The sequence below is a fragment of the Tripterygium wilfordii genome, chromosome 14 (assembly GCF_013401445.1).
Source record: "Tripterygium wilfordii isolate XIE 37 chromosome 14, ASM1340144v1, whole genome shotgun sequence".
NCBI classification, from domain to species: Eukaryota; Viridiplantae; Streptophyta; class Magnoliopsida; order Celastrales; family Celastraceae; genus Tripterygium; species Tripterygium wilfordii.
The window spans coordinates 9,705,315-9,727,195 of record NC_052245.1 but is presented as its reverse complement, the minus strand read 5'-3'; the positions used below and the strand labels follow the sequence as shown (position 1 = coordinate 9,727,195).

The following is a 21,881-nucleotide window of genomic DNA, read 5'->3' as shown; positions in this document are numbered from 1 at the left end:
CTGGTCTACTCCGCCATTTGGGCCACCGGCTGCCAAAGACCGGTGATGCTGATCCTCTTGTTTTTGAGCTTTCCCAGGCCGACTGAAATTTGTGTACGGGTCGTCTTTCTCACACTGATGATACTGATGCCGAGCCGGTGGATCCTAGTTCTCCGTCCAGTTCTGCTGATCTCCCTCGTGCTCGTCCTATTGAGGAGAGATTGGATGCCATAGCGTTGTTTCAGATGGAGACCCGTGACCAGCTGGTTGCTATTCGTGCTCAGTAGTCTGAGATGATAGATCTTTTGCGCCAGTTGTCCATGCAGTTTACATCAGCACCGGCTGCTCCTGCACCTGCACCTGCTACTGCTACTTTTGAGCCCGCCATTGCTCCTCTTCCATCTAGGCGACGTTCTATTTGAGCTCACCCAGGTTGTTTTGTTCCTCTCTTCCTTACTTCGTATTTACAGTTTGAAACACTGAGGACAGTGTTCACATCTAGTGTGGGGGTGGGAAGGAAACTTTTCCTTTTATTGTGTTTTCCTTTTATTTTTTTTCTTTCCTTTGGAACTCTTGAACTTTATTGTAGTGTAGTTTTTCTTTTAAAATTCTAGTGTTGCTTCCCCCTTTCTATGATGCTTACTATTGATGTGTTCATTGCATTTGAGATAAATTGATGAATTGTGGCTTAGAAATTGATGTTGTTTTTCAAATTAAACTTGTGGCCAAAGGATCAAATTGAAAACCTCTCGGTAGTTGCACATCCATTACTTAGCAAATTGTAGAGACTTGAACCAATGTGAGTTTTTGACCCATTCGTTTCTCAAAGAGTGATGAAAATCAACTCTATTGTTTTTGTTCCGCTCACTATGATATTTTTTTGATCTCATTATCCTTCATTTTGGTTGCTTGCTAAGTATTCATCACATGACATTACATCCTAATCACTTTCTTGTGGGAAATTCAATAGTGTTCTTGAAAGATGAGAGTAAGGCCATTTTTGGATCGATAAATACCTTTCTCACCCTATCTTATACATGTTATACGTTGCACCCTTATTTGAAGCCAAACACTAACCTTTTGTTCATAACCATTTTTCTTCTTATTATTATTGTGGAGAAAGAGATGTTTATCTTAAATGAGAAGTTGGGATGGTATATGCTGAATTTATTGGACATTGAGGGAAAGTGGATGCATGTTGTGGTTCTCTTTTGGAAGAAATTTGGAGTGTTGGTCGGTGGGAAATTGGAAATATTGTAAAAAGGAGCATGCAATTGTTCTTGGAAAAAAAATAAAATAAAAAATCTGATGAGAATGAAATAAAAGTGCATTTGCATTTGGTCTTACATTGTAAATGTGATTGTGAAGAAAAGGGAATGATGGAGAAATGAAAAGATAGTGAAATAGTGGGAAAGTTTGGATGATATTTCCAGATATAATGTTTCTCCACTTATTCAATATTTTGTACCCTTTGCCCTTCTCATCTAACCTTCACCCTACATTACAAGCTTAAAAAGTCCCACTTGATTTTGAGAATACCTTGGATTTGAACACAAGTTTGTGAATAAGGATGTAGGTCAATTGCTTGGTTAAGTGACATCCATTCATGAGATCATATAATTTGTTTCTTAAGCTTCCATTGAATTATTGCATGTGGGAATTTTGATTTCTTGTTTACATTATTCCGCCCACATGCACTTGAGAGAAACACTTAGCCACTTCAGTGCGATTTTGCTTGTGAGTGAATATCTGTGAGGCTTGAAGTTGAAGCTAAGAGCTTTGTAATGTGCCGTGTTTTCTGTTTGAGTTTGAGATATGATCCTAAGGCTACTTGGCATTTTATAAAAGATTACTGAGCTACAGTTTTGTTGATGATTCTCTTTTGTCTTTGAACTACTTTCAGTCCTGAGATTGTGGGAAAGTTGTAGGTTTGAAAAAAAAAATTCTTTCTTCTTGATTCTATAGTTACTCGAGGACGAACAAAGATTAAGTGTGGGGGTTTGATATGCCAATTATATACATATAATTGTACATCCTTTTACATGTAATCTTGCTTTGTTTAGAGTCGTTTTGGAATTAATTCTGCGTAAAGAGTTGTTATTTGCTCATTTCAGGTGTCGGGCATAAATGGATAGAAAATGACCAAATTTGGAGACAGAACAAATATCCGATCGATCGGCCCATAGTCCGATCGGTCGGACAATTTTGAAGCTAGAAAAACAGTAAGCAAGTTCCAATCGATCGGTGTCCATGTTCGATCGATCGGCTAGTCCCAGTTCACGATTTTAAAGATATCTAAATGCCCTAAATTACCCTCAAACCAAATGGGTCCAATTCAAAACGACACAGACTTGTTAGAAAAACGACTTTAGGGTTTTTGGGAGTATAAAAGCTTAGATTTTTAGGGTTTGAAGGACTTTTGGACTTTGGAAGCAAAATCAAGGGTTTTGGAGACTATTCTACAGCAGCCATTGGAGCTTGAGCAAAGAGGATTCAGGGGTTTCTCTTTAATTCTTCCTTGTTCTTGTATTTAATGACTGCTATTTTGGATTTTGACTTGTATTCCTTGGTTATGAGGAACTAATCCTCTAACTAGGGGTCCTAATGGAACCCCACTTTGAAGATTGAATGAAATTGGTTTATTGTTCTTGAATATCTCTTTTTATTGTTGATTCTCTGTGGATGTGCTTATTGCTTTCAAATGCTTGATCACCATTTGGATGATTTTAAGCCTAGGTTGAGACCGGAAGATATGTCTAGGGTTGTAAGAATCCATAGAGAACATAGGTTGTATGAACCATAGGAATATAGGTTTATGACTTATGCAATCATTAAATGATTTCCATTATTCTTACCGGGTTTTCAATATATTAATCCGAGTGTTAGGAATAACAGGGATTTATATTGAAAACACTCTCGGTGTATCTAGGAATAGAACATTGAATAGGTTGGGAAATCGATTGTCAACAATTAAATTGAGAATTGAGAATTAATGAATCAATGAAGTTCAATTGGAAAAGAGGTGGTGATATTAGGAACCCTAGTGTTTGTTTCTCTTGAAAATTCAATTTCTTGTTTGTTGTTTGGTTATTTACTCAAATTGTCATTTAATTAGTGATTTCTTAATTACTTGTTTAGCATTAGATAAAATACAACCAACAATTCGCCTTTCCATTTTAGTGTGATAATTACTTGGATTGATATTGAATTGAAATTGTCAATATATCTTCGTGGGAACGATACTCTATTCGCTCTTTATTACTTGTGCGACTTATACGCTTGCGAATAATTCACATTAGTATACTTGTAGCACCCCTCGTTCTTTGATCATTGTACCCCAAGTTCCAATAAAACACATCGCTAGCAGGGAACACGCTAAGAATTGTCTGATTTTGATTATATAAGCATTGTGTGCCATTGAATTGTGATGAATTTGATTGAGAATGTATGTCTACGCTTTGATATGTCACTTACCCATGAGGTATAGCTTTGATATGCTAAATGCTAGGTTTGTGCCTTACATGCTAAACTAACCTTATTTATTGGTAAATCGTAAAGTGTTGAAACTGAACTAGTATAATGACACCATTTGCACATATTAGGGTTTTGGACTTTGATTGCATATCTTGACCAATTACAGTTCATTGACTTGAAACTTGGACCATAATATTATATAGGTGTAATCTTTGTTCTAAAACAATAACTGACTGAAATTATATGCACTTAGAACTTATTTAAAAGAAAACTTGAAATCTGCCAAAAAGGAGTTCCCGCTAATTAATCTAATTTTGAACCAAGTCTTGATTTTGATTCAAATCAACTACGAATTAGTTGAAACTTTGAAGACACCTAGATTTCACGATTTAAAGGTTAGTTGGTCGAACAATGTGCGAGACTTTTTGAGCTTTGTGAACATATTTTGGGTTCCATTTTGTTACCTAAAGTTCAAACATGAGCATGACCGTGCAAATCAACTCCAATTGACTTGAATTTTTTTGCGCACCTTACTTTTATCATTATAAACATATTTGATTAGGCATTTTTGAGACAAAAATATAAAAGCGTCGAAGAATTTTCTTGCCCCAGTTTTTAGTCATTTACGTGCACTATTTTGACTAGTGTCTTGGCTAGATCATCACTTTCTCATTTGTGCTTACATTGTACTGAAATTTTTGTGTACACTATGCTATATATAATCTATGTGATCAATGCTTAATGGCCAAGTTTTAACCACTGTGCATGTAAAACCCCAAACTTTTTGTGGGGGTGCAATTGAATTTAAATTAAAACCTTTAGGGGTGAATGAACAAATTATAGAAAATAAAGGGTATAAAGTGAAATTCCTAAAGAATACCAAATATTAAACCTATTTTGCGGTATAAATACACATATTCACCTTTTCTTGTACAATACCTAAACCTACAGTTACCTACAATATTGGTAGCAGCCAGGGGAAACTGAAAGTCACCATCGAGGTTACGTTTCGGGGTGACTGCAGGTTCTTTCTCTATGAAATTGTTGGGTGATTTTGGGATTGAAGATGGGTTAATATTTTGTGGTTTTCTTGATTTGGATACAAGTAGCAGTGAAGATAGTGGATGAGTGTCGAAGATAGTGATTGCACCGTATAATTGCATTGCCAAAAAAGGGACTTGATTTAGGTGAGCAACTCACATTGCCGTGTATTGAACATGACATATACGTAGGGTTGACAAAACTTTGTTCGGTCCAGATGATCGAATTTGTCTGACCATGATTAAATTAAGTTTGGATATAAATTATATGTCCGAAATCTGGGTACAAACACAAAAATTTTGTCCAGTTTAAAACCGGGTCCGCGTCCTAACATATCAATCTAGTCGGATTTACTTGTCCAGACCCTAATCGGATTACGTTATTGTCCGATTTACTTGTCCAAATTTAAAACAATCCGTGTATAGTCAATTAAGTACATCCGAAATTCAATTCGAGTTAGAGTCTGAACATTTAAATATTTCGTAAACATGTGTTGTTGTCCGACCCGAAACCGATTTTTTTTTGGGAAAATTTCAGGCCGGTACCTTTAAGGAGACTTTTGGACATTTGGGTTCACTCAAAAAAACACATGGACACATAAGTACCCTTGAAAATATCAATTACATCACTACCCCCGCTATATATCATTTCATGTTACTGTTTTCCGACAATAACATGAAAGAAAAGGTCTTAAATCCAGATGATTCCGGCGATGGTTCGCTACATCACCACTGGGACGCACAATGTCCAGCCAGATTCAATCCAAAATGGCCACCGAAAAGGGAGACTCGAAGCGACCCGTTTTGCTCGCATAATGTTACTATTTCAAACAGTAACACACGATCTTAGATTTGTTCTAACATTGAAATGGTAACATACGATCTTAAATCTATATGATCTCAAATCTGAACTCATATTACGATCTCATATCTCGTATTATGACCTCATATCTCATATTACATCTAATATCTAACAAGATGAAAACAAACACTAATAAAAAGAATAAGAAGAATAAGAAAATGAAGAAGATGATTGTAGAGGTGCGATGGTGGTGGAGGAGCGACGGTAGCGGACGGTGGTGGTGACGGTGACGGTGACGGTGGCGGTGGCGGTGGCAGTGGTGGAGATGGAGGCGAACAATGACAGTGGTGGAGATGGAGGCAAACATGGCAATGATGGAGATGGAGAGTAAATGTTTTAGATTTATATATTTTTTATATCCATGGTTATTGAAAAAGAATGGCAAATGTGAGATTATGTCATTTTTAATTTTTAAAATAGCTATTTATGTGGAAAAGAAGTACTTACAAAGTGTTTTTTTCTTTGAACTAAGGCTCAATTTAGGACTCCATATAGGATAGTATAATATTATTATCTAATGTATAATTTAATCCTTGTATAAGTCAATGCATAATTTAATTATATCCGGTGTTTGGAAAAAATATGATATTAGACTTGTATAATATAACATTTGTCGTAATATGTCTGGATTACCCCCAATTAAAGTAAGAGTGAGGGTATTTTTTGTCATTTGGAATGTAATTTCTTATACTAAGCACTCCATATAAAATAAAAATGAATTAGATGTGTTTTAATACGATACGGTCGATATTGTATAAGAACCATTTTTCTATAAAGTTATTTTATCCCAAGTATTTTAAAAATCGTCCAAACATCCAATAACTTTATTAAAGAATAATTTTATACCATACAGAGTTTTATCCTACCCTCTAAACAGAGCCTAAGCGTCCAAGTTTGATAAAGTAGATACTAATACATCATTTTCGATTTCTTTTGCCACCCCTATTTGTACGGGTGCCAGAATATGTGGCAACGATGAACCATCTGATATGGCCGACATCACCATTGTGATGTCCGACGTGGTGGATTTCCCTAAGTAACCACACCGGAAGGTAAGAACCCACTGGGTTCCGTGTTCAAAAGGAGGTGGGCGTATGGCCAAGAATCAACTCCGGCCACCAGAGTGACCAGGAGAAGGACCCAGGCCAGGCCAATCACCTCTGTGGTGTTTGCTGGCCTGAGGTGATTGTGTATTCGCCGGCGGAGACCTTTATTTACGCCGCTGGTGAAGGAACTCATTTCACCGAGTCACACCGCTCGGTGACATACAGTTTCTAAACTCAGTGTATTGGAGAAGAAGATGACAGGTGAGCCCGGGTATGAAATGTGATCCAATTGGACCACTTAAACTTAAACCCAAACCGGGCCGGCCAATGGAAAAAAAATGATCTTATTGGATCATTTAACAAACTAAAAGCCATGTCTTTAAATGGGTTTTAGTTGGAAGCAACTAGGCCGTAAGAATGCAGGCCTAATGGCCAATTTTGATACCAAATGCAATTGGCCCATCAGTTGAATAGAAGGTCCATTAAGCCCATTTTATAATTTGGTCCACTTCGCCAAATTATATTGGGAAAATTCAAGGCAAGTACCCCTAAGAAGATTTTTGGACATTTAGGTCCACTCAAAAAATAAATGGACACATAAATATCCATGAAAATATTGATTACATCACTACCCTCGCTATATACCAGTTGTACCACCACTATCATTGGACTTCCCTCACTGAGATGCACAATGCCCAGTCATATTCTGTCCAAAAAGACCACCGGAAAAGAAGTCCCGAAGTTGGCCCGTTTTGTTCGCGTAACGTTACTGTTTCAAACTGTAACATAGATATTAAAAAGTTCATCTACGTCATATAATGCTAATATTTTGATTGTACATTTTTATAGTTTCAAAACATAGAGAATTAAGAAAATAAGTCAAATTATTCGATTGTATAATGTTAGATTTACAAAACAGTAACATTATAATTGTACGGTCTTAGATCTGTACGATTTCATATCTGAACTCAATACATCTTAGATTACGATATCATATCTAAGAAGAGGAATAGGAAGAAGAATAAAAATAAGAAGATGAAGATGAAGATGAAGAATAAGAATAAGAATAAGAATAAGAAAACGAAGAAGATGATGGTTGGAGGTGCGATGGTGGACATGGACGATGGCGATGGTAGAGGTAGATGGTGGCAGTGGAGGAGAAGATGGCAGTGGTGAAAGTGGAGGGGAAGTTTCTAAGATCTAGGTATTATTATGTCTATCCCTATTGAAAAAGAATGACAAATATGAGAATATGAAATTATTAATTTTTTAAAAGAGGCACCTATATGGAAAAGAGATGCTTATGTGGAAAAGATATTTTCAAGAGGTACTTATATGACATTTGCTAAATTATATTTGGGAAAATTCTAAACCGGTACGCCTAGGAAGACTTTTGGATATCTAGGTCTACTCAAAAAACACATGAACACATAAGTACCCATGACAAGGCCAATTACATCTCTACCCTCGCTATATACTAGTTCACACTTGATGGGGGAGCTATTTCTTGGGGATGTAAGAAACAAACATATATAACAGATTCCACAATGGCTTCGAAGTTTGTGGCATTGGATGCAATGGGAAAAGAAGTGGAATGGCTTAGGTCTCTATTATTAGAGGTTCTGTTATGGCCTAAGCCTATGTCTCCTATATCTATACACTGTGATAGCCATGCAACTTTGGCTAGGGCGTATAGAAAATTCTTATAACGGAAAATCAAGACATATTGGTTTAAGACACAGTTATGAGCGACAGTTGATACTAGATGGAGTTATCACTGTGGATTTTGTAAGGTCTTGCCAAAATTTGGCTGATCCCTTTACAAAAGGTCTCTCAAGAGAATTAGTCTACAAGACTTCTGAAGGGATGGGTTTAAAGTCAATGTCTAAGATTCATCAATGATGGAACCTCAACTCAATTCATGAAAACTTCATTTCTATGAGTTTCAATGAGAACAAGTACATCATAAGTATGGTATGAAGGCAAACACCAATCATATTAATATCCCAAGGTTAAGGTGTTTGGTACCTGTAAAAGAAAAGGAAGGGTGAGCTTAAGCTCTTAATGAATTCATGGACTACTTGTCAAGTATCTTAAAATGGGGATACTATTTAATTCACCTATATGAATACAGGAGTGAGGCCACTTCTAAGAATTTAAAGACATTGATTCTAAGCATTCATGAAAGAATACAAGACACATGGCCATAATGGTGTCTGGTAGTAGATTGAAAAGTTTGGAAGATTTGAAGAAGTTTGTGTAGATTCGGTCTAGTTATCAAAATGAGTTACTAGTTCCAGGCAGTGTCCACTATATATATCTCTAGTTAACTTTGATTGAATTCAACTAAGTGAAGGTTTCAAGAAAGTGAAGATGTCTTAATTTCAAAAAATATTATTTTACTATTTTATTATTTTGAAAATGGTGGGGGAATGTTGAATATTTTCAAATAGGAAGAGTTTTTAAAAGGGTTTTTTGTTTTGAATGAAGGAAGAAAAGTGTAGAGAAAGTTGTAAGATGCAATGAGTTATGACCCATCCGAATGAGCATGACTCTTCATCATGATTAGTCATGTCTCATCCAAAGAGGTATGGGTTGTGACTCTTCCAAATGGATATGACTTATATTTGCAATGGGTTGTGTCTCATTTGAAAGGGTGCATCATTAGCTATATATAGCACATGAGTTTGACAACCAGGATACATAACTTGATATCTCAAGCTTTCACTCTCTTTCTCTACACTTTTCTCTAAAGGCATCACGAAATTTTGATGCTCCGTACAAGCATCAAAATTTCGATTCGCATTCTTGTTCTTCCAAGCTTTTAAGGTTTCACTTTCGATAGTACAAGCGCAAGTGAAAGGAAGATTTGTTGTATCATAAAGGAAATTTGGCGGAAACCCGTTGTACTGTTGAATTGGTGGGGCTAATTTACCCTTAAGGAGAGCGACATTGTAACATGCCTCGAATCTTCATCTCTACTAAATCCATTTTCCACCAATATTGTCACGCCCCGATTTCCACGGGAAAAGGGGACGCGAGGAAATGACAAAAATGCACTAGGATCAATAGACAGATGTGACGCAACATTGCATAGAAATGGCACCAACATGTCAAACCCATCCCTAACATGAAAATTGCCAAACGTGACCCAAAAAATTTCTCAAAAGCATAATTATTAAAGACACAAACCATGCAATTTGTCTAATCCATGCACCGCACGTATCCGGACATCTAAATATAGGAATGTATCATCCGGTGTCTAAACACCTAAATAACATAAAATATAATTCAAAAAACTATCCAAGAATACCATGCCAACATGGCAATAATCCTGATATGTTAAGAGCGTAATTAACCAATATCATAGTAAACAAGTAGTTCTACTAGAATTTCAAAATGCAAGTAGAATAAATGGACTACGCCCACATCACATGCCCCACAGCTGCTCCTCAACATGCTCACCTGAAAACAAAGGTAGACAAGGAACAAGGAAAGAGAATAGGGTGAGTCAAATGCCTTGTAGACTATAGAAAGCTAATGACCTGTGTCGAAAAGGAATAAAAAGTAGAATTTGAAGACAACAGAAATAAATCGGATATGTCAATCCATCAATCATGCTCATGCAATTAATGATATATATTTTATCAACGTATGCTCAAATCCCAGGTAATTATTAAGTAAAATATTATATTTCAAACATCACCAGTCACCGAGGATATAATAATAATAATAACCTCAAACAATCAACCGTTCTTTAACCTTGCCATGATCATTTATCGGCCTTTCACCGGAAACCGATCACCAGTTATTGCTTAACTAGGTTTTAAGTACACTTGGCAGGACATCCTGAGCCTTACCTTAGGTATTGGAGTATACCATTCCAATAGCCTACTTCCGACTAAAGAATCTTGGGCTGAGAGCTTTGCTCAATCCTAGACCCTCACGACTTTGGTTCCTGACCAAGAGCTTTGCTCAGTCCGGTCTAGGATGCCAATTGTGTCAATTATTTATCCAATCCGCGATTCCAATGTAAAAGTCTCATCAAAACTCATGATGCATGCTGTATTTTCAAAAGCTTAAATATTTCCATATCAATATCCCCTTATCCACCCATTTTCCAAAGACATGGAACTTTAACAAAACCAAGTGTAAATATTATAGATAGTTAAACTTTAGCCCAGTCACATTGGGACTCACAGGTCCACATAACTCTGTCTTTCGAGGCCCATCTAGGTCTTATTCCCCATTGAGCCCAGGAGAACCGAGTCTTAAATATTGACCTATATATAATATTTAGACATGCATTTAAACACACACACATATATATATAATATAATTTCATTGAATGTAGGGATTTAAAATCCATGTATCATATCCAACCATGCATACATGTACCACCCTCTTCTATAGGAGAAATCAAGAATGTTCATCAATCGGGAGCTCGACAAACTCCAAGGAAGACACCATAGACAAAAATTAGAAGAATGAGTCCAAGAATTATCAAGATTTCGCAAACAACTCTGGCAACCTAATCAAAGGAAGATAAAAAGTTCATCAATCCCTAATACACCAAAGAATATGAATTTAATCAATAGGAAGAGTCCAAAAATATCAATCATCAAAATACCCCAAGGACTAGGAATTAAATAAATTAGAAGTTCATGAACAATATACCATGGCCATTTAAAACACCAAGCCGAAATAACAATATACAAACCATTTATTCATGGAATTACAAAGAGTGGTTTACACAAGGATTATCACCTCAAGAATAAGCAACAATAACAATATTGAAGCTTAGGAGCCCAAAGATAAGAAATCCCCTACCTCTCTTCCTTAGCGTTTTACCAAACTTCACCAAATCGACCCACGTGCGCACCAAATGCTTTTTCGAGTACTATCTATTCAGCCAATTACCCATAAACAACACAATTTGTCATTAGCAACCCAAAATAATTTATTCAAACTAAAAATCCCGAAATGCCCATGAACCCTAACATCTCAAATCACCTAAATACCCAAATACAAGCTTTTAGGTAAAATAGACTTACCAAGAGTATAGAAACAAGTAAAAGGAAGGGATTTAAGCTTCCTTTAGGTCTCCAATGATGCAAGAACTCATGGATTCGAGTTTGGGTTCAAACCTTGAAAATTAGAACAAAGAGAGAAGTTGAAGAATATGTAATCTAGAGAGAGAATGCATAATCCAACTTGGAAACAACTTAAGTGAGAAGAATCTTACCTTGATTGATGATCTTGGGTGATGGAGGTGAGGGATTTTGAGAGAAAATGGAGTTTGGGGGTTGTTTAGGTCGGATGGTTTGAAGAAGAATCACGAAATGGGTGTTTTAACAAGGTTCACGGGTGTAGATTTTTTTCACAGTAACGAATTCCGATCAATCGGAATTGGACACTACAGTCCCTTTTCACCTCTTTTTCTACCAACGCCTCTCATATTCGATCCGTATTTATTTCTAAGAAATTTTAATACTCCAAAATGAGTCTCAAACCCCTATAATCTACCCCAAATCACAAAATATTAAATTCTAATATTTTTAAACCATTTATTTGACTATTCACACTTGTCTATCCCGTTCAAATGAATACGTACTCAACACGTGTCATTCGTATAAAGACTCTAAAAGTACGAGGTATTACAAATATCATCCCCAACAGAAAATCAGGTCATGATTCCTTCATCAATCTCTACAACTCAATTACTAATCCTTTGTCATCGTCGTATCCTCCAGCACCTTGTGGCGTCCAATCACTGATATAATCCTGTGTGATTAAATCTAGCTGTTGTATTTGGCTTTTGAGTTTTGTCCTACATTCATCATTTCGATTTGATTTGTGGGTTTTTCCACACTCGGTGAATCGTTTTCCACCTTCAACTGCTTGATGGATCGGATTTTTTTAATGTTTTCTATGTTTCAACTTTCAACCCGCTAACCGTGCAGGTTCCGGAGTCATGAATTAATCGAGGGTTTACTTGTACGGTTCACAAAACAGAATCAATCAAAATTTATGAGAAAACACCAGTTGAACCGATTTGATTGATGCGTGAGGCCGATTCTGATAACACTGTATAAATGTCAAAATTATCAAATTAGATCTTACAAACTTTCTAAGTTTTTTTTTCTAAAGTATCTGGATCAATCTTACCATTAAGAAAAAAAAAAGATATCTAAATAATGGATCAAAAAATGTATATTGGTTTTTTTTCTTGAAAGGATATTCAATTCAGTAGTTTTAGGTAGTCCAACTTTAAAAATCTCAACCCATCCCAAGTTTTTGTGGCAATGTTGATTCAGCATGTGACAAGATAAATTTAAAATATGATTTTTTTGTGGCAAAAATACCTCATTTCTTTAAAACTACAGGTTCAATTCTTATGGTGACATCACTGTTTTTTAACTTTTCCTTTTCTTAAATGAAATTTCAAAAATGTTTTAACTCTGAAAATTCATATTAGATTTAGAAAAAAAAATACATATTCAAAATCAATACATAAAACTCTTTCCAACAAGATCCATTATCGATAGTTTTTACTTAATCGTTCTTAATTCTATTGTTTTTTAAAACAATAAAATTTCAAAAATAATGGATTTTGAACTAAAAATAATGGATTATATATTGTAGTTTTAAAAAAATGGATTATGTATTGTGCCTTAAAAAAATAGATCAGAACTGTGCTTTCAAAAAAACAATGGATTCTGCACTATACTTTCAAAAACAATGGATTCTGAACTCAAAATAATGGATTCTGAACTTTGCTTTCAAAAAATAATGAATTCTGTATTGTGATTTTAACAAAATAATAGATTTTGAAATAAAACAATGAAATTGAGGTTTTATTCTGAATCATAGTGTTTTTATACATTCATGAACAAATTTCATTACTTTTGAAAATGATGGAATAATAGTATAGACTTTGGAATTGACCCTTTGAGATCTAATTTCATTGAAATGAGATATTATAACATATTTGTTGTTAGTTAAAACAATGTAATTGAGGTTTCAACTATGAACTAGAGTGTTTTATGCATTCATGAAGAAAGTTCATTATTTTTGAAAATAATGGAATAACGATATAGACTATATTAATGAATAATAATGACTTAGAAGCAAAAAAAATTCCTAAATACATCCAGAACATGAAGGCATGTACCAAAAAATGGTGCCATCATTGTTTTAAAATAAAATACAATAAAACAAAAGAAGAAATATATCAAGTTAACAGGTCCAAAACTATGTCACATTCGGGTAACAAAAGTCATGTACGATAGTGGACACTACGGTGGTCGAATAAGGCTCCAAAAGTTTCGGTTGGTCGTTGCAGCAAACGAAGGCTTTTAGTTTGGTTGGTCAACGGTCCTGATCGATGGCCGAACGATCGACCTTGGGTTCCAACAGTGGTGAAGCACGAGAGAGGGGGAGAGAGAGAGAGAGAGAGGAAGGGTAAATATGAGATAACAAAATAATAATTTGTAGGGTTTAGGAGAGAGGGGAGTGTCTTTTTAAAATTAATGTCATATATAATAGTGATTCACCATGCCACATAGATTTAGGATGGTATTGGGCTACTTAAGGATTGGACTCTTTAGCACTTTTGTATTCCATTAGGAAACAAAATTTTCCCCCAATTTTTTGCCCCAATTTTTAAACCTCATCTAGTTGACCTTTTGATGTTTAGGGGTCATATAATTTTTACGGTAGCACTTATTGTACATAAAGTAAACATCCATAATCATACATAATCTATGTGGCATGCCACATGTGACTATGACATGTAAGGTTGCGACATGTGTTATTTTTTGTTACAAAAATACCCCTACTTATTCAAATCAATGTTCACTTTTCTCTCACATGACATCACTTTGTTTTACTTCTCTTTTATTAATTGAAATTTTACAACATTTTATCTCTCAAAATACAAGTTAGATTTCAAAAAAAATTACATATTCGGAATCAACATATAAAAATCTTTCCAACAAGATCCATTATTGATATGTTTTACCTAATCGTTCTTAATTACACTATTTTCTTAAACAGTGTAATAAGATCTGAAACAATGAAAACAATGTAATAAAAATCTATATTACTACAAAAATAATGGAAATCCCTTGTTCTTCAAATTAGGTCTTATAATGTGAAATTTAGATAAATTCACGTTTTTCAAAGAAGTATTTTTAAATCATTTTTTTCTATATTCTTAATTAAATTAAATTATTTTTCAAAAATAATGTAATTATTTGTATACCATAAAAAATCTCATTGTTTATTTTAAAACCATTGAAATTATTTATATAGCATGAGAAATTTCATTATTTTATCACATTATGTTTGATCAACACAGACCTTTATTACATTGTTCCTAACTCTTATTACATTATTTATGACTCTTATTACATTACTTTTTTTTATCAACACATACATTTATTACATTATTTCATACTCTTATTACATTATTTTTTTATACCAATAGATACATTTATTACATTGTTTCACTTTTATTACATTATTTTTTATTAAACACGCATACCTTTATTACATTGTTTGAGATTCTTATTACATTATTTCAACATCTTATACATTATTTGTAAAATAAAAAATAACATTAAAAACACTCAACCAACCCAGTAATTCAATTAAACCTCCACAAATTAATTGGGGCTTTGTTTCTATTACTCTTTCTTGCACCAAAAATATTTTGGTGCACCAACATGGGCACCCATAGCCACTTTGCACCGGACCTCCTTTGTGCCATGCAAACATGGACTCCACTTTGGGTAGATCTGGTCCACTCAGTGCGAGTTTCTTCTCCGTTTTGACTATATATGTTCTATAACAAAAGCATCTTCAATCAAAGGGTTTTCCTATTTTGTTGATTCTAACTACAATACTTGTTTTATTTTTACTCTTTTTTTTTTTGAAGGTTTAAATTAAGGTTCGTTAAGCAATAAATTTAATGGATATTGAGATATGAGTGTGATTCTTCTTTGGTAGTTTCTTGGGATTTCTTCCCTTCATTGTACGATGTGGTATCTATAAGACTATTGGGATCAGGATTCAGGAGTTCCCCAACCCAATCCAAGTTGAGGTACTCTCTCCTCATATGGAATAATGGAACAGAAGAATCTCTCCTTGCGTAAGCATTGTAGATACATTGGCATAGCTACTTGGATTGAAATTGAAATCTGTCGGTGGCTGGTTTGCTATCATCTCATTCTTACCTCTACAATTCAACGAACAAGAAGGAATACGTGGTTGGTCACGAAATAAAGCTTAAAGAAGTGTTTAGTTGTTCAATACAAGTTTATGCTGAACATGCATGCGTTGGGTATTTCTATCCGCAAACACCTAATGTGCTATATTTCTGTGTCATATGTACTTCAAACTCGATAATTCAACGAGTGGAGGAGACTGTGGAGAACAAATAATAGAGTGGTTAGGAGAAGAAGAAAAATGCTTATATTATTCAGATCGAACATGACTATGACTATGACACGCATATGGGAATACCATGTGCAAAGTTAGGTGTGAAGAATGAATGGACCCCCCCACCATTTCACATGCAAGCTCGTGTGAATTCATTCATCATTCTCTATACTATTCACACTCATTAACTCATGCTATTATTCTTTTGTCTCTCCTTCGTCCAATACCTCACATGCAAGCTCCTGTGAATTCATTCATCATTCTCTGTGTGCTATTCACACTCATTAGCTCATGCTATTCTATTGCCTCTCCTTCAATCAATACACATTTCAGGAGAGGCCCAGCATGATATTCATTAATTCACTTTTATTTTCACCCAAAAACATACTGTTAAGGGTTGCACTTTTTCATTCTATATGTAAAGCATTTAGATTTATGGAGATTTCATGCATAATTATAGTAGAAATAAACTGGTGGTAGTTAAAAAAAAACAAAAACTAAGTCGGTAGTGACTAATGATATGATGGTGCCTTTGGAAGAAGGTGATTAATCCTATAGAATGATAAGTTTGGTAAAGCTGGAAAGTTAGAATATAATGATGTTAATTGTTGGTTAATAAATTGTATCATGTCATGTGGGTGGATGCAGCCGGGGCGCACATGAAAGAATCATATCTGCCCCCACAGAAAGGAACATAAGAGGGAGGGGGGGCCATATAAAAAAAAACAATGTGAATTTACACATCGGTATTGCACAAATAAAAAGCAAAAAAGGGTAAAGAACATCACTGATATTTCTATGCAACGCATCATCTGTAACAAAGTTTTCCTCCATGATCCGGGTTTGACATTCATACTATTTGCTTGTATGACTACACAAAAACAAACCAAAAAAGGAAAAAAAGAAAATCACAAATATCTTTCAAATCCTATAAACCTAAAGACATGACGGTGTAGAGAAACCAAGATTGGCACCAGCAGACAAATGGACTCACAAATGGTGGGGTGGGTAGATGATATGGGATGAAGTTGATAAGGGCGAAATATGAAGAATGAGACAACTGAACAACGCTTCTGCACCTGCATGCCCACAACAATGACAATGGTTTTTCATTCTTACTTGAAGCAGGCCGAGGTTGAGCAAAATGACAGATTCACAAACAGGGAACTGGGGTATGAGTGTGACTGACAATATAATGACTTGTGCAAAAAATGTACACTTGCCAATATATCAGATAATGAGAAGATGATCATTGGTGGTTTTAGGGGAGGTAAAAAGGCTGGAATATGAATATTGGGCATTCTATATAATAGTAAAAATTGAAACAAAACCAAAAAAAAAAAAAAAAAAACAATTGTTGAAAATGGCCTGACGTTTTTTGGCCACCTTAATTGACTGTGTTACTAGCAGGTACGGCCTCTGCGGCAGCCAAGGGCACCGGCATTGGATGTCATGGAGCCAACCATGGAAGAAGACTTGGCACCCAAGCTTGAAGCTCGAGCATAGCTAGCTGACGCTCCAGCTCCAGATGGGGTGAAGTATGCACCATTCAGCAACAGGTCTCCCTCTGATCTCCAATTCCAGCCCTTCCATTGGTTTGTATCAGTATCAACTCTCTTTGTCACCTATCCAAGCAATATTATTAATACTCTGCTGTTTTGGGATGAATATTTTAACTATGAACATAAAAGGTTAACACGGACAGCTGGGGAGGAAACAATTATATATGATGTAATACCTCCTTTGCGAAGGAGTTGAATGGAGCATTGTATCTGTTGCCTTGGCTATTGATGGTTGGGTTTGCACTTCCACCAATTGCATACATTTCCCAGTGAGTATAGTCATTGTTCACCACATGGAAGTATCCATGCCTGCACCTGCATTTTTCGTAGTTCAAATTTTTTGGAGAACAGAGGATATCTTGTCATTAATTAATTATATCAATATCATACAAATAAGCAGGCATGCAAAAGGGTTTTTGATGAAATGGCCGTAGAAGAAGTAACAAATGTCAGGGGAATTGGAAAAGATTGAATTGAATTATTTTTTACCTTGGCATTCTCTGGATAAGTCCTTGTCCAAAATGGTTATATGCAATTGTCACTTGCATTGCCTTGTCTCTTGTATAAGAATCACTGTGACCCAATAGCATCACCTGCATTTAATTGCACAAAAGATCATAAGTTACCCTTTTGTTTAAACAAACAAACTAGATAGGTGACTTACTCTAAGAAACTAAGCAGACATACCTCATTATGATGGGTCATGTGGTTGTTGGAGATAGTAATGGCAGTTGAACCCATGACAGCATCAACAAGGCCATCAGCGCAGTGGGAAAGTGAATTGTGGTCAACCCAGATGTGGCTTGATCCAAAGATGGAGACGGCATCACCATCAGCCATTGTCCTCCACCCAAAGTGACTTGGAGAGCTCCTGACCATGGCATTGCCAGTAGGCTTGCAGTCATGAATGTGGAGACCGTGGATGATAACATTTGTAACATACTGGATGGTGATGCACCCTCCATTAGCAATGTGGACATGGGATCCACGTCCATCAATGGTTTTAAAGCTGTTGACGATGAGTTCCTGCTTCAATTGTATGACCATGTCCCTCTTGAACACAATCCAGAGGGGCTCGTCCTGGATCACAGCATGGCGCAGAGTTCCGGGCCTTGGGTTGACAGCGTCATTATCACTGGGATCAGTAACAACATAGAAGCGGCCATCACGGCCACCAATGGCATTCCTACCAAAGCCAATGCCACAGTCCGCAAGGCGCTTGCGGTTGCGCTGCCAGTTGGGGTCACAGCGCCAGCAATCATCAATTGGATTCCCAGTTCCGCAAGAGAAATAGCCTAGCTTCCTCCTTTCAGTGGCATTGCGGATGCCCCTGCATTATTTAATTCATATCAAAACTTTAAATTCACTAGGCCCTCCTCCATACCTTATGTTAATTCCAAATTTCTAATTGAAAGATCTAATATGTTCTTAATTGTTTCAAAGACAATACAATTACAGTTCGTATGAAATTAATTGCACCATGAAAGGGTGGCAATTCATATGAGGGTAGTGTCGGTGGAGGGTGATAACCTGACAATCCCTCCTTTTCCCTCCTTGGGGCTAACTGCCAAGACAAAGATGCGTGTAGAGACAAAACAAACGGATGGTGAGGATGGTTCATTGCAACGGATAAAATTATGTTAGTGTGAAAGAACAGAGTGGAGTACGTTATTCTTGTCCTTTTGTCCACGGTGTGAGATAAGGAAAAGGTTGATAATTTAAAGCAAATCTCATATTTGTTGACCATTTCTTTTTTTAACATGTATAAGTACAAATTCAGCAACAGAAAATACAGTCATGTTTGACAATTTGACACAAGAAAAGGCAATTGATTAGGACACTTTTTCCGGAAACAACAATATAAATTAATGTCCAAATATAACAACTAGCATTACTATTATATAACCACTGAGTTATCAAGTATACAATAACAGATAAGTGAAAGACAAAAAAAAAAAGAGAATAATTTATGTCCGTTAAACATGGATCTTAGCATGGTTGGCAGTGATGGAAGAGAATAAATCCAGATGAAGGGATTGGTGTTTAGGCAACGTGAAAAGGGACAGAATCGTGCAGACAAGGAACATGGTGGTGGACGATCTCTCGCATTCCTTTACTTTCTCAGAGTAATAATTAACAAAAAGCAGGGGCAAAAAGTGGACAGCGATACCCAGAAAGAAATTATACGAAGCAAAATCATAAAATTTCAATGCACCAACATGTGCAAACATTAGCAAATTTTGGTAAAAAAAAAAAAAACAGTGTTAATACAGTTTGGTGCCTGGCTGCCTGCAGCCTGCCTCCCTATAACTATCCTACCCATTCATAACAGCTTTTATATATTAGTGTGACTTGAGTTGAGTTGCAGTTAAGTGAATTTCTAGTGTATGCAATGTTATATGGAGGGAGAAGGTACCCACATCTCAACCATGGCCACAACCTCCTCTGCATAAGCAACTGCATGTTTATTTGGTACCTCATCAACATCTTCCAACCTGAAAACAATCAACAAATAATTAACTAAGACTGCTTGTGCATCTATTGATTTATTCTTGAGCCAACACTATAAATATTAATTGATTAAGAGGCTCCCATGAATATTACTATTCATCAAAATAGAGTCATTCCAAATATGGAGCATGAGCATGGGTAAAATTTTTAAAGTGTCAAATTGTGCCCATCATGGACAACGAACACTCAGATTTATCAAGTGGAAGCAATAAGTGCTTGAAAATGCTCCCACTGTGGATGGCGACCCTAGACACCATTAAACCAAGTGCAGAAAGTGGGAGAGTGGCTCGAAAGGCCGAGGCCGGTCACTGCCCAGTAAAACCGTTAAAAAGCGGCTTCTGGAGAGAGAAACTCGAGGCGACTCGTCGGCGAGCCTCGTATCGTTTATACTTTATACTAGATGTGAAATAAAGCAGATTTTCTGGGGGCAATTATGGAAGAGAACTACGTCTCTTTTTTCGAGAAACCACGTCTCGTTTTTACTTTTTACGAGAGGAGTATCCAAGGGAACCAACTTAACGGAATTAACGCTCCAGATCAAAGATCGGGATCTCAATGGCTAAGATTTTCAATAACGGTTAATTACATAAACCAGAACTAAACAAGTATCTGACGGTTCAGAACACAAAAAGCAGGAATCGACGGCTGAGATCGAAAACAAGAAAAGAAAAAGGAATCAAAATTAACTTTGGAGCTATTTACCTCGCCGACATAGTTGAGTTGTTTGAGCTCTGCAAATGCTCTGTTACCACATCCCTGTAACGAACAAGAATTAATAAAATTGACGGTAAAGAAAAGTGATGAGCAAGATAGTGCAGTCGGGTTTTCTATGCGCCATTAAAGCACTGTAAGAGGAATCGCCTTCGATGGCGTTAAGGATAATAAATGAAGGGAATGGAACTAGTGAGATGTGGCGAAGAGTGGCATTAATTGGGCAACCATATACAGTGAAAATGAGGAAAAAATTCGCGACAACTTCTGTGGATGGCCCGTAATGCCCGTAAAGCTTCCATGAGTAATTGCAAATAAATTATAAAAAATGAAATACAGCTGAATTTTGCAATATATATCTCTAGCAACTACTACACGATTACAATATTCAAGTCTAAATGAGCCTTAATTGCTTCAGATTTTTAGGGTGATCGAAGAAAACAAGAACAGATGCGGCAGGTCCGGCAGGAAACACACACAATAACACAATGCAATGCAGCAAATATTCCGTTATTAACAGTTGAAAATCAAGAAAGAATCAGAACCGAGTTCACAATTCGTAAGAATATTACCGAGAATCTAAAACTAAACCGTAAAATTGAAAAGAGAGACCTCCTCTGTTTTAGTCAAGAGCAGGACACAAGCCTAAACTGCTAGAATACAACATACACACACAGAGAGAGATTTCGAGAAATTAGGTTTTAGAGAAACTTCAGTGGAGAGAGAAGGAGAGAGTAATACCTTGCAGCAGAGATCTCATCCTTGAACACGACCGTCATTGCTCCGACGAACATCACTACAAGCACTGCCAAGCTCACGCAAGACAATCTCTTCAACTCAGCCATTGCCGTCTCTCTATTTCTCTCTCCACTCCCTCTCTGTTTTCTGCAGATATACGGAGAGGAAGGAAAGCAGAGAAGTGTTGGAGTAAGAGGAGAGCTGCAGCGAAACCTCCCTTTATAGAGCAAAAGAGAGGGACGACAATCAAAACAATACAAACGGTACGCCATTCTAACGCCGTCAATTAACCGAACGTTAGGTCCTCGACCGGGGTTGGTTTTTTCACCTTCATTTAACCAAACCCAAGTCCTAACTAACCCCCCACCAATGCGTAACCACCAATCGATCTCGCACGAGGCAGTACATTTTTCCCCTTCATAACCAGGAATTCCACGTCAGCAGGGCCTTAATGGCCGTACGAAAAAAACAGGTGTCACGGTTTTCCGCTGATTTTGCGGTGTTGGATAAAAGT

At 36.3% G+C, this 21,881-nt stretch overlaps 1 protein-coding gene across 1 annotated transcript; it reads right to left on the bottom strand.

Moving 5' to 3' along the window:
* Window positions 1-16,614: 16,614 nt before the first annotated feature.
* LOC120014390 (probable pectate lyase 1) lies at window positions 16,615-21,654 on the bottom strand. Its single transcript, XM_038866332.1, has 7 exons — window positions 21,371-21,654; window positions 20,621-20,674; window positions 19,828-19,902; window positions 18,095-18,737; window positions 17,897-18,000; window positions 17,584-17,722; window positions 16,615-17,470 (listed from the first exon to the last, which is right to left on the bottom strand). Exons 1-7 carry the CDS (start codon window positions 21,637-21,639, stop codon window positions 17,249-17,251), a joined length of 1,506 nt encoding a protein of 501 aa, XP_038722260.1. The 5' UTR covers window positions 21,640-21,654; the 3' UTR covers window positions 16,615-17,248.
* Between the last annotated feature and the right edge of the window lie 227 nt (window positions 21,655-21,881).

Bases quoted from the DNA above. Each gene is read 5' to 3' on its own strand.
- LOC120014390 (XM_038866332.1), bottom strand. From the start codon at position 21,639: ATGGCGTACCGTTTGTATTGTTTTGATTGTCGTCCCTCTCTTTTGCTC. The intron at 18,738-19,827 runs GTGGGTACCTTC...TAAATAATGCAG, and splicing joins GTTGTGGCCATGGTTGAGAT to GGGCATCCGCAATGCCACTG. The intron at 17,471-17,583 runs GTATTACATCAT...TTGCTTGGATAG, and splicing joins TCAACTCCTTCGCAAAGGAG to GTGACAAAGAGAGTTGATAC.